Source organism: Callospermophilus lateralis, chromosome 10 (assembly GCF_048772815.1).
Source record: "Callospermophilus lateralis isolate mCalLat2 chromosome 10, mCalLat2.hap1, whole genome shotgun sequence".
Taxonomy (NCBI): domain Eukaryota; kingdom Metazoa; phylum Chordata; class Mammalia; order Rodentia; family Sciuridae; genus Callospermophilus; species Callospermophilus lateralis.
The window spans coordinates 82,046,559-82,063,560 of record NC_135314.1 but is presented as its reverse complement, the minus strand read 5'-3'; the positions used below and the strand labels follow the sequence as shown (position 1 = coordinate 82,063,560).

The following is a 17,002-nucleotide window of genomic DNA, read 5'->3' as shown; positions in this document are numbered from 1 at the left end:
GTGTTTCCCTAATAGATATACAGCATATTCAATTCTTATTATCTTAAATCTTTTATATTTCTACATTTCAAATATAATACTCATGTATTAACTGATTAGTTGTAACATTCTGTAAAGAATATAGGAAAATAATGTGGAATCTCTGCAAGTATATTGAAAGGTAAATGTGACTCCCCCAAATATCCAATAAAGGGTATTAACTGGGGCTGGGGATATGGCTCAAGTGGTAGCACGCTCGCCTGGCATGTGTGAGGCGCTGGGTTCGTTCCTCAGCACCACATAAAAATAAAATAAAAATGTTGTGTCCACCGAAAACTAAAAAATAAATATTAAAAAAATTCTCAAAAAAAAGGTATTAACTTCTGAAAACCATATTTTAACAAACCTAAATTCTAATAGATGTATTTTTAGATTGCTGGGAAACTTGTTTAAATATATTATTTAATATATGTAATATAATTTAAATATATTAAGGTTCAAATTGCATTAGTTGTACTAACGGACTTACTGCTTATACTCAAAATAATAATTCTTATTAAATATCAGAGACCACGCTATTTTCTCCCTGATAAATTGCTGATTGTTGCTACAAGAGAATAATGAAAGTGTACACCAATGGAGTAAATAAACTATTTCTACCAGAATGGGTGTAATAACACCTTACTTGTAAACTCCATTCTTGTAAAAATGAGTGGCGAGTCTTGTATGGAGGATCACTTTGGTCCTCAGGCATTTGATATCAGAACAAGATAACCACAATGATCATGATAGTGGTACTAATACAGAACAGCACCCAACACGTGGGCATTTATGTCGACTAGTCTCTGTGCTAAGCGCCTTACACGCGTATTTCAATTTAATCTTTTTACATGTCCTTTTCTAAAATGGAGAGATTATTCGCATAGGTCATCCTGGGAAAAAACTATTTCACGAGTTAACGGAGTCATCAAATTTAATTCAGTAGCTAACTTCGCCCCTAAGGATAAAAGCGTTTACAAAACATAACCCAATAGTGACAGAGATTCAGCCCACCCACAAAGACGGTTTAGCAGGTTAAACTATTTCCTAAATACCAGTCGCCCAAGGTCTCTCCCACGGCCGGGTCACGCCCCTGGGCGTCAGCGCAGAATTCTTCCCTGCCCCAGCCAACCAAGTGCAGAGCAATTTCAGGTGTGACTCTCGCGGGAGCTAACCTTGTTGGCGAGATTTTGAAAGTGCAGGCGATATGTGTAATATCGCGAGAATTTAAACGGGAAACGTGAGGACATTAAGGGTTTTGGCTAACCGGAAATCTGGCTGTTTTTTCATTTGGCTGGAAGCTTTTTCATGTGGAGTGTTGCTGACTCTTTTCTGTAAACTCCCTGCAGGATAATGCTGACTCGGGTGAGGCCCTTGAGCCCTGTTGGGCGCCTCTGGCTGAACCAGACTGTACACTACCAAGGAGGCGAGGGAGGGGGCTGGGATGTGGGAACTTCACCTTTGGCGGTCCCTTTGCGATATTCGGGTTTTTTGGTTCCTTGTCTAGAATCCTGGTAATATTCAGTGCGTGACTTTTGCACTTAAACATTCCCTGTTCGCTCCCAAGGTCTTCGGAGAGGACGTCCCTTCCGAGTAATCTGCAGACTTCTAATACTTGCTCACGTCAAGTTCCCAGTATAGTGTAAGCTCCTATAGTGCTGAAACTGTCTTCTATGTCACTGCTGTATCCGGACGCCTAGACAGTGTTACATTTTTTACTTGGCCCTCTACGAATAAACGAAACAATTGCAGAGTTTCCAGAAAAAACAAAAGGGACATTTTTGTTCTTATTTTGGATTAATTCTAAGTGTACGGGAAAATTGCAATGAGTACAGAGTTTTTATGTACCTTTCACGAAGTTCCCCTTGATGCTAACATCTGTGATGGCTTTTAAAAACTAATTTTGTCCTTTAGACATAATTTGTTTAGCACAATTAGATTCAGCTTTAACATTTGCTTCATGATTGGATTACAATTACTTGGGGAAACACTCCTTTAGCATAAATAGGTAAATTTATCAGTAACACGGTTTACAACTCATATATTGTTATAACTCATATATTGCTCCCCCTACAAGAACTAATAATTATATAAAGATAAAGTGTTCTTATTTTTAGACAGTAAAAAAGATTGTGTTAATATCGAGGTTTAATAAATTTGTAGTATCTTTAATATGTGTCAGCACCTTTTTCTTGTCGTAGTTGAAAGGAAAATCACAGGGGAAGCTTGCAAAACAGATTTGCAAAGTTGTGTTGGATCATTTTGAAAAACAGTATTCCAAAGAACTTGAAGATTCCTGGAATACAGTGAGGTTAGTATAATTCATCTCTTGATACTTTATGATTGAGCAGTGGAAGTAAAATATGCAGTATACCTTTTTGGGTGAGGGATGAAGTGAGAATAAAAGATAAAGAAATTTAAACCTGGTTGCACTCTCCTACTGGGACATAGAAAGGAAGAACCAAGAGGAAATAGATAATGAAAAGCAGTGAAAAAAAATTTTGTAGCAGTAGTAAGTAAAAATTAATATGCCCATATCTTGAACAATTGAATTGATCCAGGAAATAGGACCACCTACAAAATTAGTTATACTGTAACATAAGAACGTTAAAACTTTGAAGTCAACACTGCTTTATCTCAGGAAAAGTCAATTTATTCAGTAGTTTTATTTCTTCCCTGTTATGTCTGTGGTTAGCTCTGTTTTGAACATACATACACATGTGCATATATAAATACAGATTCTTTAAATGTATTATAAAGGCAAACATTTAATGCATAAAAGGAAATGAGAAAACTTGGTTTATATCTTTGGTGAGCTTTGCTGTTGACCAGGATGTTGTTCTATGGGTTAATTCTGAGTGCCTCATACTGTATATTTAATGCCCCAAGAATACAAAGAGTAAGATAGTCATTATATTCCATTTGCATATAGTCTAGTGTTCTTAGGGGGAATGAGGTGAGAGGCATGGTTATAGCTATGTACACTGCTAATTTGGTAAGTATCATAATAAAAATAGACAGGAGTACCGTGTTTTGCAGTGAAAGCCTGAGAAAATGCCAAGTCTTGGTATCTTGGAGAAATTACTTTGGATTAAGGAACCAGACATTTTCAGCTAAGGGGAAAAGGGAAAAAATAATAATAATAATAATTATTATTATTATTATTATTCAAGGCTGTGGATAATATCTGGAACTTGATTCAGGCAGTGGTTTCTCATGTTGTCTTATTTCACCTTTTCTTGAATTAATAAGTATATCTTCTTTACAAAGGACAGCTTTAAGCATTTTTTTTAAACAAAGATTAAGTCATGGCTAATGAGATAATAATCTGGCATTCTAATATAAGTTTTAAACAAATTAAGCTATTTAGGAATCAGTATAATATGAAAATGTAGTATATATTTGTTTTTATTTCAAAACTGGATTTCAAAATGTGTATTTCCGAGAATAAAGAATGACCAGTGACGATTATAATCAATTCATTAGGCTTCTGGTATACAAAGGTAATCACATGGAATATGCAGGCATCTTGCATGCTTATTATATGCCAGACAATACTGACAAAAGTGATCCTTAAACCTATGAGATTTGTTTTTCATTCTTCATCTGATGGTACTGCAGAGTTTAAATAACATGTCCCAATTCACTCAGTTTAAGTAGCAGAATTGGGATTTGTGCTGAGGTTCTCGGACTCAAGACTTCCTCCTGCTAACCTTTAGTCTGCATTTCATACCTGGGATGTAATAGGCATACTTGGATGATTTAAAAAAAAAAAGATTTTTAGATGTCTTCTGTTGGCTGACTTTTAGTAATCTGGCTACTCGTTCCTTATAATAAGTTATTTTTCTCTTTAGTGTGTTCAGACAGACTTATAAATTATTATTTGAACCTAAACAACATGAGCAGTGAACCACAAACACATTTAATTAGCTGTGCCTTCTGCTTCATCTACCTTTTTGTTCAGTTTTCATGGTAAGTTAAGTTTTGCATAAACATGTGCTAAATTTGCAGTAGACAAAATAAAGGTTTTCTCAGAAAGTAGTTTGAACATGGAAGATAGCACAGGAAGTAAGAAGAGAATCACATATTTTTGTTTTATAATTGTTTATTTGCAAGAAATAATATTGTTCTTGTAGTCTTTACATCTGGGGGAAATGGAATGCTTTTTTTCCTATCTAGAAAATAATTTACACAGTATCTTTAGTTTCCTATAATAGTGGTAAAGATTTAGTATTTAATTTTACTGGTTTGTAATGACCTTTCATGCCAAGTCCCTCTGAGAAGTTCTTTAAAGCTGAAGTTTACCCTGGTTCAGTTTTTGCTCTCTATGTTGCCTGCATATTGTCTTTCAAGAAAGTCTATTCGGGACATGAGTGTAGATTTTAATCAATGTGCTATCATCTCAAACTATGCAATTCTTTCCAAGATTTAGCCTCATACTTCTAAGTGTTTTCTAGCAACTAAGTTGTCATATTCAGCAAACTCAAAAGCATGTTGTTTTTCTCTTCTAAACCTGTGTTATCTTTGTTACTTGCATATTCTATCTCAGTTGAAGATATTACTTTCAGTCCAGGTACCTCCTTTTTCCTCTACACCTTCAGTACCTTTGTAGTAAATAGTGAACCTTACTTAAAAGCAATTCTGGCATTTCCACAGCTCTGGGGAGATAATCTCTAAGTGCTTGAAATGTATCTGTTAAGAATATCTTTGTTTAGCTAGAATCTTGGGCCATACTTAATAGTCTTAACAACGTAATTTATAGGAGTACAGACCACAGCTGTAAGCTCAGCCTCCAGAGGAGCTGGAGACTGAAAGCAGTATGAGCAGTCAGCTATGCTTTAATTAAAACTGGACACCAGGGCTGGGGATGTGGCTTAGTGGTAGAGTGTTTACCTGGCATGCGTAAGACCCTGGGTTCTATCCCCAGCACCATACACACACACACACACACACACACACACACACACAAATTTAATAGGCAGTAGAAAACACAAAACAACATCAGAAATTGATATAAGGGCTTAGATGAGCATCTCTGTTTGGAAGTATTTCTGTGCATATTGTTACACATTGTTGCCAGGAAAAAAGTTAGCCTTGTCCATGTTTCCAGTGCAGAAGATAACTAGAAGTTTCATGCTTTGAACTTTTGTGGACTCTGTACCATCAATCTTTTCCTATAACTGATTTTAATCTATATGCTTTTTCAGTAAAAGATGGTAACTATGAGTTTAAAAGCTTCCAGTGAGTTCTACATGCTCTTCTAATGAATAAACAAACTTAAGAATGGTCTTGGGGATCCCTGAAATTACAGTTTGTGTCAGAAATGAGAGTGGTCTTGGTGACTCTGTAACTATGTACTACCAAACACCATTACCCTTTCTCTGTCAAAATCTAAAATAGTTACCAAAGGTTGCTGCTTCCTCCTGAGAAATTTCTTAATTTGGACATCCTTTTCAATGCTACAGCTTCTATTTAATCAGGCCTTCATCATTTTTTACCTGGCATATTATAGCTGAGTCTCCCACCTTCTTATTTTAGCAACCACTTTTATGGTACTTTAGAAATAATTTCACTCTTAAGGTAGTTCTTTCCATTTTACACTCTTAAGGTAGTTCTTTCCATTTATAGATCGGCAAGATGAGGCATACAGAAGTTAAATAACTTGCTGAAGAATACATGATTCACTTTTAGAAGAGCATATTCACTCTGCCATGCTGCTTTTCAGTATTACCATATTATATTTTATCACTCCGAAGGTACACACCTTTGCTTCCTCTCTCGCTGTAATGTTACATTTGAACCAAAAATGTTTTCACGTCCAAGGAGCATAAGGAGGCTCCTTCATGATTTTGGTACTGGATATACTGTTCCTTCTAGTAGGAATGCCCTTCCTTTTCCTTCTGGTTAAGAATGTGTATTCACATCCCATTTCAGCATCTTGTAGCACTTGACCTCAGGTAAGTTATTAAACATCTCTATATTTCACTGTTTTCTTTTGGAAAACATGAAAAAACATATATATTTCATATAGTCACTTGAGACAGGAAATTTATGCACACACATGAACAAAATTCTCAGAATATTGAATGACATATAATAAGCTCTCAATATATATTAGCATTATTTTATTTTATTAACAGCTTCATCAATCTTTCCCCTTTGTGTTTTCATTGCATTTAACTTGATATAACTTTTTTACTGTCAATACTTTATTGTTAAAAGTTTTCTAATTTGTATACTTTTTAAATGACAAGGAAAAAACAATATCTTGGACAAGCAATTACTTATTCACAATTTAGTGAGGATTTATTTATGCCCCAAGCACTGCTGTGCACTTATGATACATAAATGCACTGTATATATATTCTGCCCCCAAATAGACTTACGAGGGAAGGATTAATTGGAAATCTTTATGAACTTTGAAAGTTTTATGTGCATTTTATTGAAAATAAAGCCCAAACATTTCACTCTGGTATCAATGACTCATAGTTCACATATAAAAAGAAAGGGAAATTATATACCTAGTTAATATCACCAGAATTTGTGAAGAGGCTATAGAGGTGGATGGTTAGGGAAGAGAGAAAACAACTAGTATTCAGATTTCTATTTTGTTCTAGCTTAGTTTTACAAATACTTTCAACCTTAATTTTTTTCAAATCCTTACAGTAATTTTTAGCCCCTTTTAAATTCAGAAGTTAAAACAATTCATTGCTGGATGTTCACACTTAGGACAGATCCAGGCCTGTGACTTAATAATCCCATGTTTTTTCTTCTACTATTTGTGCTGCGATGAAGGGTCTGGGGTCTCATCCTTGGAAGTGTATGCATTTCAGTTATATGGGGGACTCGTTATAGCCAGTATTTTTAGACTTTTGTCATCTTCACTGGAAATACAAATCCTCACCCATAATTTCCTTTCTGAGGTACTCTGGATAACAAAACTGCCATAAATTGCCCTTGTATGAGAAATAGGAAGAAACCTCACCTAACAAAAATAACGTCATCAATTCATTATTAGAATTTCTTTTTTTAAAAATATTTTTTAGCTATACATGGACACAATATCTTTGTTTGTTTTTAATGTGGTGCTAGGATCAAACCTAGTGCCTCACATATGCAAGGCAAGCGCTCTGCCACTGAGTCACCACCCCAGCCCTCATTATTAGAATTTCTGTAGAATAAAAATTAAATATACTTAGATGCATTTCCATAAATTAATTTATTTTCTGACCACACATTTAAAATGATCTTATGAGCACCCTCTAGTGGATAATAATAGCACTGAAATGAGGAATTTCTATTTTTTAACAACGGAAATTTAAATTTTCTTCTGTAATCTATAGGGTTATGCCAATTGTTCTTAGCCATTTCTAGATAAAATTCTTGTTCTCATTTTAAATTAGAAAATTTGAGTGGAGAATAAAAGAAAAGTATAATGTCACAGAAAAGTTAAATGAAAAATCATACTATCAAATACTAAGCATTTTCCAAATATACAATTTTCGAGATTTTAACCTAACAGATTTAATTTTTTAAATGTTTGACTTTTGTTAAAATAAAAATTATGCTTCATGTGAAGATAGAGCACATACTTCACATTCATGAGGCCCTAGGTAAAATTCCCAACACCAATAATAACAAAAGCAATTAGTTGAGTGGTCCATGTATAAAATTCTAATTCTGTACATTGACTCAGGGGGTTAGGTACTGGACATTTAGTCAGGGAGACAGAAAATAAAGTTGTGGTCCCCATATAAACCAGCTGGGGAAGTAGTTAATCAGGCAGTGTGACTTGGGCTAAAAGGAAGTAGTTAATCAGGCAGTGTGACTTGGGCTAAAAGGCCTTAGTATAATTTCATTGACTTTCTCAAAGATCAGTAACTCTTGTGCCATAGTTTTACTTATAATATTTGTCTTTTAGTTATCTTTACTTAACATTTTCTTTTGTTCCTTAGAAATTTAAACATAAGCTAATTTTATATCATCATCAGTAAACAGATGTGCCTAGCATATCGTTGATGCACACTATGTATTTAGAAAATTAATGTTTGTTAGCAAGAAGAAAATGCTGACTTACCACATTGGAGGTAAAACTAGCAGTGAAGCCTGATCCAGACTTTTGCAAGGGTCTGCAGGAATGAGCAAGTTATAGCAGTCAGCTTCCAAATTGCCAGTTTCCATGTGTGTCCTTTCAGAAAATTGCTCACCTCCCCTCTGTACTTAAGCAGGTATTCTCCTTTGTCAGCTTGCCTTTCTACAATTCTCTTTTCCTCATTTTCACAAAGAAAAACACACTTTCACCATTCTGACTTTTATTGCATTTCTCCAGGACACCAAACCTCCATGATGGGACTGGGGATGTTGCTCAATGGTAGTATGTTTGCCTACCATGTGCAAGACCTTGGGTTCCATCTCCAGCACCACAAAAAATAAACAACAAAAGACACCTCCATGTCATGTGTTTAGAAAGTTAGTGGCAAATTTTTCGACAAATCAGGTAGTTTCAAAGTTTTGCTTTCAACAAAAGTAAAGGAGTCCCAGTTCAGTTGTCAGCTAATGATTCATATAAAATATTTTTGATGATGGATCAATGGATCACTAAGTGATTTGGGGGTATAACTCAGGAAGAATTCAAAGTGGGAGACATTGCTATAGCAAAATATTTAATTCTCATGTACTTATATAAGTGAAGGTTTTTCTCAACTCTTATAATAATACAAAATAAGAATAAAACTGATATTGAACTCTGACTTATCCTAGCAAGAAGTAATATTCATCTATAGGTATATGAAAACAAAAGCTCATTTCATTATAGTTCCTATTAATTTTTACTTCTTATGTTTAATAACTATCAAAATTATAAGTTATTTTGGCCGATTTTATACTAATGATATTTTTGACAGCTGAATCCCAAAGTTATTTGAATACCACAGAGAAATTTAATATATATGTGTTTGTGTGTTCCAAAAAAGTATGATAGGGTGATTTAAAAAAAAAAAAGTTTTCATGCATAAAAATATATTAGAATAAAGTTACATGGAGAAGTGGAATATAAATAAAAGGAAAAATAAGAATATAAAACTTGTGCCTGTTAAAGAAGAGTTAGTGTATGAATTTTAAATGAACACAACCTGTGTAACTTACTCAGTTTTCCCAAGTTTGGGCTATGAAACGATTAGAAATAAGAAATACAAGAAATAAAGAAAAGACTCAATTATAAGTAGATAGCGGGACTCAGTGGGCGAGTCAGTCATGTAGGTTCTGACCTCTAACAATGATTGAGAGCCTCTGTGCTTTATTTTATAGGCAAGAACATCAAAGGGATTTATTGTGAGAAAAAACTTCAAGGTACACAAGTGAAGCTGTGGGGAAAATAGCCTAATTGGAGGCTTATCAACTTGCTCCAGTATTTCTTCCTCCTCCCAGCATTTAGCGCTTCAAGGCTATTTAGTCACACTGATATCTTTTCCACCTCTAAACAGCTGCATTTGAACCTGGGGCTGTTTGAACCAATAAATTAATTCCATGGAACACAGACTTCTCTTTGAGCAGGGTGTCAGCAGGTTACTGAGCTATCTCTAATCATTGGGAATCACTGAGAATTCTTAGAAGAGCAACACCTTTGCCTTGAGATGGCTCAGAGAAATCCATAATTCAGTCATAGCTCCCATCACTAATAGTTATCAAAATCACTCTAATGTTTTGGTTCCACAGACATATATTTTTGACATTTTCATGTTTTTGGTGTGGGTAATCCAACCTAGTGCCTCCTATACATTCTACAAGTACTGAACTGATGAGCTACACATCCCTAGCTCACTGGATACATTTTAAAAGGTGGCATAAGTATGGTGGTAGAGCACTTGTTTAGCACGTGAGAGGCCCTGGATTCAATCCCCAGCACCACATATCCCTACAAAATAGTGGTTTAATTTGTATTTTAAAATGTTGGTTATTTTTTTTAATATATAGAATTTGCACCCATAAGCATATGGTGAAGGGTTTTATGTCAACTTAAAATGTGTATAGTTTTTCAAAATCAGTCGATGACTGTACTAACAAAATATTTTTAGATCACTGATCTTGTGGGTCCCAAATCTGCTGGCTGCTGATGTACTTGATCTTCTAACTTTGGATATCAGTAAATAGAGCAGCTTCAGACTCCACAATCAAGAATCTTAAGAAAAGCTGTGACATGTAGTACCTGACTGCTGTCTTCTAGAGTCTTCTAATGCTATTTTTCTATTCATAAAAATTTTGGGGTAGAGTAGTGTTGGGGCAGGCCCAAAATGATTATCTAGTTAGGTTCCCTCACTGAGTCTTCTGGTAGGCTTTGTTATATATATTTGTGTGTGTGTGTGTGTGTGTGTGTGTGTGTGTGTGTGTGTAACCACGGCCATGAATCTGCTGTTATGGTCAGTATGTAGTAAGGTCATGAATACTGTTTCAATGTAAGTACTCAAGGTCATAAATACCTGCTTGTGAGCATATGCCCACTGATATAACCTGTTGGTAGTGTCCCTTCTTTCTTTGGCCTGCATATTAAAGGGCCTATGGAAAAAACCCAGGAGGCTAAATGGAACTGGCAGGTGGCAGGCTAGAGAGGCTGTTACCAACCTCCAAATAAAAGAAGACCAATATTCCCACCATGTATCACATCTTCTCTCAACTTCTGGATCCCCATATATTGTTTCCCGGGCCTGAGCCTCAACCTCTGCCTGCCAAGTAGTAACTGCTCTTCCAGATTCAGGTTAGTAGCCCACCTAGGACAAGCACGACAGTGTGAGTCTGTATTATGCGGCGATAGAGATAGGACCACAGCAAGTGGGTGCGTGGAGAGCTCTGAGACCTATTGTAACACAGAGGTGTGCTTTCTCAGGCATAGGAAGCACCATCCTGGATAGCTTCTGTAGTCTTTCATTGAGATGGTCCTGAGACAGCTGGTGCTAGGGGCAGGTTATAGTAAGCTATTCCCATTGTTGTAGACAATAGGTCGAATTCAAGGAGCTCAAGACCACTCAAACCTGGAGAGTTGGGGTGGAAATTTCTCTTTGTGTACCACTAGTGCTGCTACACTAGGGTATTACTTCGGAAACCACTCACGTTAGGCTTTTATTCAAGCCAGCTTGATTTTATATCATATTTCTGCTTGCTAGCAACACCACCTTGGGTAAGTAGCCTTATCACTGAAAGTCTCAATATTGTGATGATTATTTGAGGTAAAATTGCAAAATGTACATTTAAGTATCTGATCAATAACTTTGATTAATAATATGATCAGGGCAAAGTGGAGCAGATTAATTAGATGTTAGGTGAAAAGACTTCCTTGTAGATAAAGTTCCCTGAGGAGAGAACAGGTAGATGAGGGAGGAAGGATCATAGGTGGAGGGAACAGTATATACTGAGTTTGGTAAAAGCTAAAGAATCTTGTTCCAAAAAGCTAAAATAGTTCTGTTGGTGTAAGTCATCAGGGATCAGAATTTTGTTTTAGTCAAGGCTTAGTTTTGTCATGAATGAGGATAATTTTTGAAAATTTTACTTCACTGCCATAGTGCAGTTTTAAAATCTGACAAACTTCTCCTATCTTCCAGTGATTTCGCATCATTCACAACATAAAATTTAAAAATGCTGTCCCATGCTACTTGGTCCATATAATTTTCTGCCATATTAGGCTTCTGATTCCCCAAATGCACTATTCTCTGTCATACCTATGTTGTTGTATTGCCCTGCAACTTTCTTTCTCATTTCTTCCAATTAACGTACTAGATAATATACAAAAGTCAATAGTGTTTCTAAACCAACAGTCCTCTTAATATGTTCAAAAGGAAATATTCAGAATTAATAACTTTTACTTTTATCTGAAATAAAATGTGAATAAGTGAAGAAATTTTGTTCAGGGTTGGAAAGACTAAATACTAAATGCAACTTACCCAAGGTGGTGTTGCTAGCAAGCAGAAATATGATATAAAATCAAGCTGGCTTGAATAAAAGCCTAACGTGTTAATTCTCTCCAAATCTAATGCATTTAATTTAATCCTAGTCAAAGTTACTATTAACTGAACAATTGATTTTAAAATTATATTGAAGGAATATATATCCACAAGTTGATTTGAACGTTTTGAAGAAAAAAGAATAATAAATAGAGATTTGCCTTATCTGATATTAATCAGTTAAGAGTGTCCGCCTTTTGTTAGCTAAGAGGTAGGCACATGACTTAAGCCAAGTCATTCCAATCTGTATACATTAAATTGGTTCTGACTATTTCTCTGTTACAAGTGACTCGGACTGGGTATATTTTCATCCAGCATGAAGGGTAAGATTAAGGATGGACTTTAATCACAAGAGTTATATTCACAGATATCCTTTTGGATTCTATTTTAAAGCAGTAGTTACCCAAGTGTGATTCTGAGGATCAAGGTCATCAGTTTTACCCAAACACTTGTTAGAAATGCAAATTTGTTAGAAATGGAGATTTCAGGTTTTGTTTCAGACCTACTGAATCCAGGTTGGGCTCAGTGGTGGTCGTCTTTTTTTTTTTTTTTTTTAATCAAACTCTTGGTGCACAGTGAACTTTGCAAATCCTTGTCTTAAGTAGGAGATGGTCATCTTCCAAAACAGCTGAAACAGATATGCCAGGATTCAGTTGTATACCATCCATGACAAATATGAGGCACTGAAAATGGAAAGCAGTTCCATATAACAGGCCTAAGTTGAAATTCACCTGGCATGCTTGAGTCGCAGGTGTTAGATTTCAATCCAACCATTCCTCACATAGTCAACTCCAGGGTGAGTAGCAGCTGGAATTTATTTAATTGACCATGTTGAATGAGGCTCCCAAATAACTCAGAAAGGTCATCTAGTAAATTAATTATTTATCGTTATATCATCTATCAGTTGATGTGAGATTGTGATTTTCAAGAGATCTACTTGTTGGGCCAAATACAAATTCAAGAAAGTAAAGATACTGGGGGAAAAGCTTGTACCATCAGTCCGTGAGTGAATTTTAAATCATCTTTGGATCTGAATCTTCTGAGCCACTCATCACCTCATTAACTCCATTCCTGTAGAGTTCACTGTAATTAGCTTTTCACACCTTTTATCCTAATCATATAAAACTTTAATACTAATTTCTTTAAACAATATGATGGTACCTTTCCCTTCAATATTAACAGTCTCTTGTTTTAAATTTTGTCTCTAAGTGAAACACTTTCTTGTGCACGTAGTGATGGTCAAAAATCTATTTTGACTAAAGGCAAAATAGATTTTTGACTATCATTGCCTGTAAAGGCAGGCCATATTTTTTGGCAAGATATTCTGTAGGGAAAGTTAAAACTATACTTCCCTTGTGTAGAACTTAAAGCGGGGGGCACAAAAAACTCAGTATTGTATTTTAATGATCAAAATTAATTTTAAAAAAAAGCTACAGTAAAAATAAAAACTTTAAATAAAGATTGTTTCATAACATGAGCTGATGGAATCATATCAGGTCTTCATGAGGCAAAAGGAAAAGTCAGAAAGACTGATCCTGTCTCTGAAAATCAGAGATAAGTATAAACTTAGAACAATGGTCACCCCATTGATAATATAAAATGGTATTAATGTGTTTCATATTAACAATCTTTTGTTTTCTGTTTCTAGGGATGTATTGATATCTCCATCATTGTGGCAATATGCTGTCCTCCTCAATCGATTCAATTATCCTTTTGAACTGGAAATGGATTTATATTTGAAGGGCTATCACCAACTCTTTCAAGGATCTTTACCCTGCTGTCCTAAATCACTAAAGTGTTACCTCAGCAGAACTACAGACCGTTTACCTTCAGAAAGACACCAGTTTGGTAACCTGAAAAAATACTATCTCCTGAATGCTGCTTCTCTTCTTCCAGTACTAGCTCTGGAATTACAGGATGGGGAGAAGGCTCTAGATCTATGTGCTGCTCCTGGAGGTAAATCATTAGCGCTGCTACAATGTGCTTGGCCAGGTAGTGTACTTTTATTTCCTTGATTAACAATTGTTTCATATCTGTATGTTAAAAAATTCTTTGAAAGTATATGGGAAGAAATGTAAGATTGAGTTTGCAAACTTAAGAAACTTGAAAACCACTGTAGACAAGACTGGAAACATTAGCTGAATGATGCAGTGTAAATAGCACTTTTTCCAGCTTCCTAACCCTAACAGATAATTGGAAACAAAATTTTAACATTTTTTGAACACAAATCTACCAGATATGAATATGAGTGCTATTAGCCAGTGACACAGGCTTTTTAAAATTTTGTTGTTTACTTTTTCTTTTTTTGTGTGTGTGCTAAGTAGGTGCTCTACTACTGTACTTGAAAATCTTGTATTAAAATCACTTCATACATTTCTGCAACAAAACATGTGCATTTAAAATTATTTTACTGTACCTGTCTAACAGAAATATAATATTTTTTTTAGTCAGCTTTTTTACTGCTATGACCAAAAGATCTGACAAGAACACTTTTAGAGAGGGAAAAGTTTATTTGGTGCACACAGTTTCAGAGGTCTCAGTTCATGGACTTCCAACTTTATTGCTCTGTGACCAAGATGAGGCAGAATATCAAGGTAAAAGGATGTAAAGGAGAAAAACAGTTTAGGGCATAATAATCCAGAAGCAGAGAGAGCCTCACTCACCAGGAACAAAATATATACCCTGAAGGCATACCCCCAGTGGTCTACATCCTCTAGCAATACCCTACATGTATATAGTCACCACCCATTTAAATCCTCCCAAGTGGATTAATGCACTGATTAAAGGTTCTCATAACCTACTCATTTCACATCTGAATTTTCTTGTATTTACACAAGAGTTTTGGGGGAATACCACATATCTAAACCATAACAATTATGGAATACATATTAATTTAAAATATTTGAATAGTCATCAGGAAAATATAGAAACAGGTGAAATTAATTGAATGTTATTCAAAGTTGTTATCAACATATGATCAAAATAAAAATGTCTACTGAGGTATTTTACATTCTTATTTTTTACAAGTCTTTGAAATTGGTTATTTTACAGAGAGCACATTTCTGTTTGAACTAACTACATTTCAAGTGCTCATAGCCACATGTGGCAAGTATGGGCCAAAGCAATAAGTTCTTTTGAAATGACTTCATCACTACTATTATTACTAGTGCAAAAGTGATACACAGTTTTATAAATACTGATCAGTGAGTCATTTATTATCTTCTTCTTCCTTTTTCTTTTTGTTCTTTTTTTTCCTTTTGTGATGCTGGGGATTGAACCCAGAGCCTCACACGTGCTAGGCAAACTCTCTACCACTGAGCCAGATCTCCATCAGTTAATATTTTCTTAATGAAATAGATGATACTTTAAAAAATGAATTCAGATTCCCTGGATAAATATTACTTATTGCTGGATAAGATAGAGTTCAGCATCAGTTCTGTTTGAGTTTTATTTGAAGTATATTTTATATGTGTGTGTGTGTGTGTGTGTGTATATATATATTGTGTGTGTGTGTGTGTGTATATATATATATATATATATATATATATATATATATACCTATATACACATATATATATGTGTATATATGTATTCATTTATATTTTCTGGAGGTATCTAAATCCTGGTACAGTTTGCTTTATGATTCTGGATGATTGGGAACCTTACTTTTTCATTTGTAAAATTGGTGAATTGCCATGTGAAAGGAGAGTCCCCACTGGAGGATTTTTTTTCTCCTTTAGGAAGTTGATCTGAAAACTGATTCTTTTGAAATTATTCTAGTCTCCTTATTCCTTAGAAAACTGGCATGTATACCCCAGGGCATGCATATTCCAATTTGAAGACTGCCAGTGTATTTCTTCCTTTGAGATCATTCCCTGTTAAAATATGTTTTAAAAAATTTTTGTGGGGCTGGGGATGTGGCTAAAGCGGTAGCACGCTCGCCTGGCATGCATGCGGCCCGGGTTCGCTCCTCAGCACCACATACAAACAAAGATGTTGTGTTCACCGACAACTAAAAAAATAAATATTAAAAAATTCTCTCTCTCTGTCTCTCTAAAAAAAAAAAAATATAATAATAATCATTCTAATCCTTTAAAAAAAATTTTTTTTTGTGAGAAATAAGGATCCAGCTGTACTTGGCATTGGTTCAAATCTATCTTGTCACAGCAGAAGTGATATCTCTGGAAGTGGGTCCAAGGGTTTCTCAGAGATATGGAGGAACTTGACTCAGGGCCAGAAGGATTCTTGTCTTATGTGTTGGAGAAGAACTGCAGCACATGCCAGTCAATATAGACAGATATTTATTTAGGAAAGCAAAGAATACACATTTAAGAGAGAAGTCAGGCCATCTTTGAAAGTGAGAAGTATACTTTGGGGTTCCCAACTCTCCACTTAAAAGAAAATTGGTGAGGTGTGGTTATGGGGAAGTCTGTAAGGATAGTATCTTTTTAGTTATCTTAAGGTGGTTTGTAGTAATTTGGTCATTCTCAGAATTGTTAGACTGACATGACCTTCATTATCTGATCAGTGGATAACACTGTAAAGCCTCCTAAATTTCAGGTTCCTCAAAATGCATATCTCTCTCTCTTTCTCTGCCTTAACTATTTATTGGTCATTAGTTAACAATGCACAAGGTAGATTTAAGACTTCCCAGAAATGTGGCGGTGACAGACCTGGAAAAGCATATGAAAATTTAAGATTATATTTACTTATACTTTCTTTATGTTTGCTTTCTACCTTTTTTTTAAAATTCTTTTATCTCATATTAGCTGTATATTTAACAGAAAATACTGTGTGTTTTAGAGTTCTAGTTAAAGTTCTGTTACTGAAACTTGCTATATTTTAGTGTAAGAAATCACAATAGACAAGATTGTTTTATACATTACCTTATTTTTATGATTTGGAACAAAATTTTATGGAATTGTTACTGGTGGTCTTCTGGGGAATCCAGGAGATTACATTATGTTCTTATGAGAAGATTTTAAACAAGGCAT

The 17,002-nt window shown here is 35.0% G+C and overlaps 1 protein-coding gene across 1 annotated transcript in view; it reads left to right on the top strand.

Moving 5' to 3' along the window:
- Positions 1-1,267: 1,267 nt before the first annotated feature.
- The window catches only part of Nsun3 (NOP2/Sun RNA methyltransferase 3), a 58,452-nt gene continuing 42,717 nt past the window's right edge, over positions 1,268-17,002 (top strand). Inside the window, exons 1-3 of the mRNA XM_076868229.2 lie at positions 1,268-1,383; positions 2,220-2,329; positions 13,657-14,000. Of these exons, the coding sequence (XP_076724344.1) occupies positions 1,372-1,383; positions 2,220-2,329; positions 13,657-14,000 (466 nt within the window). The 5' untranslated portion in view covers positions 1,268-1,371. The remainder of the gene's footprint in view (positions 1,384-2,219; positions 2,330-13,656; positions 14,001-17,002) is intronic.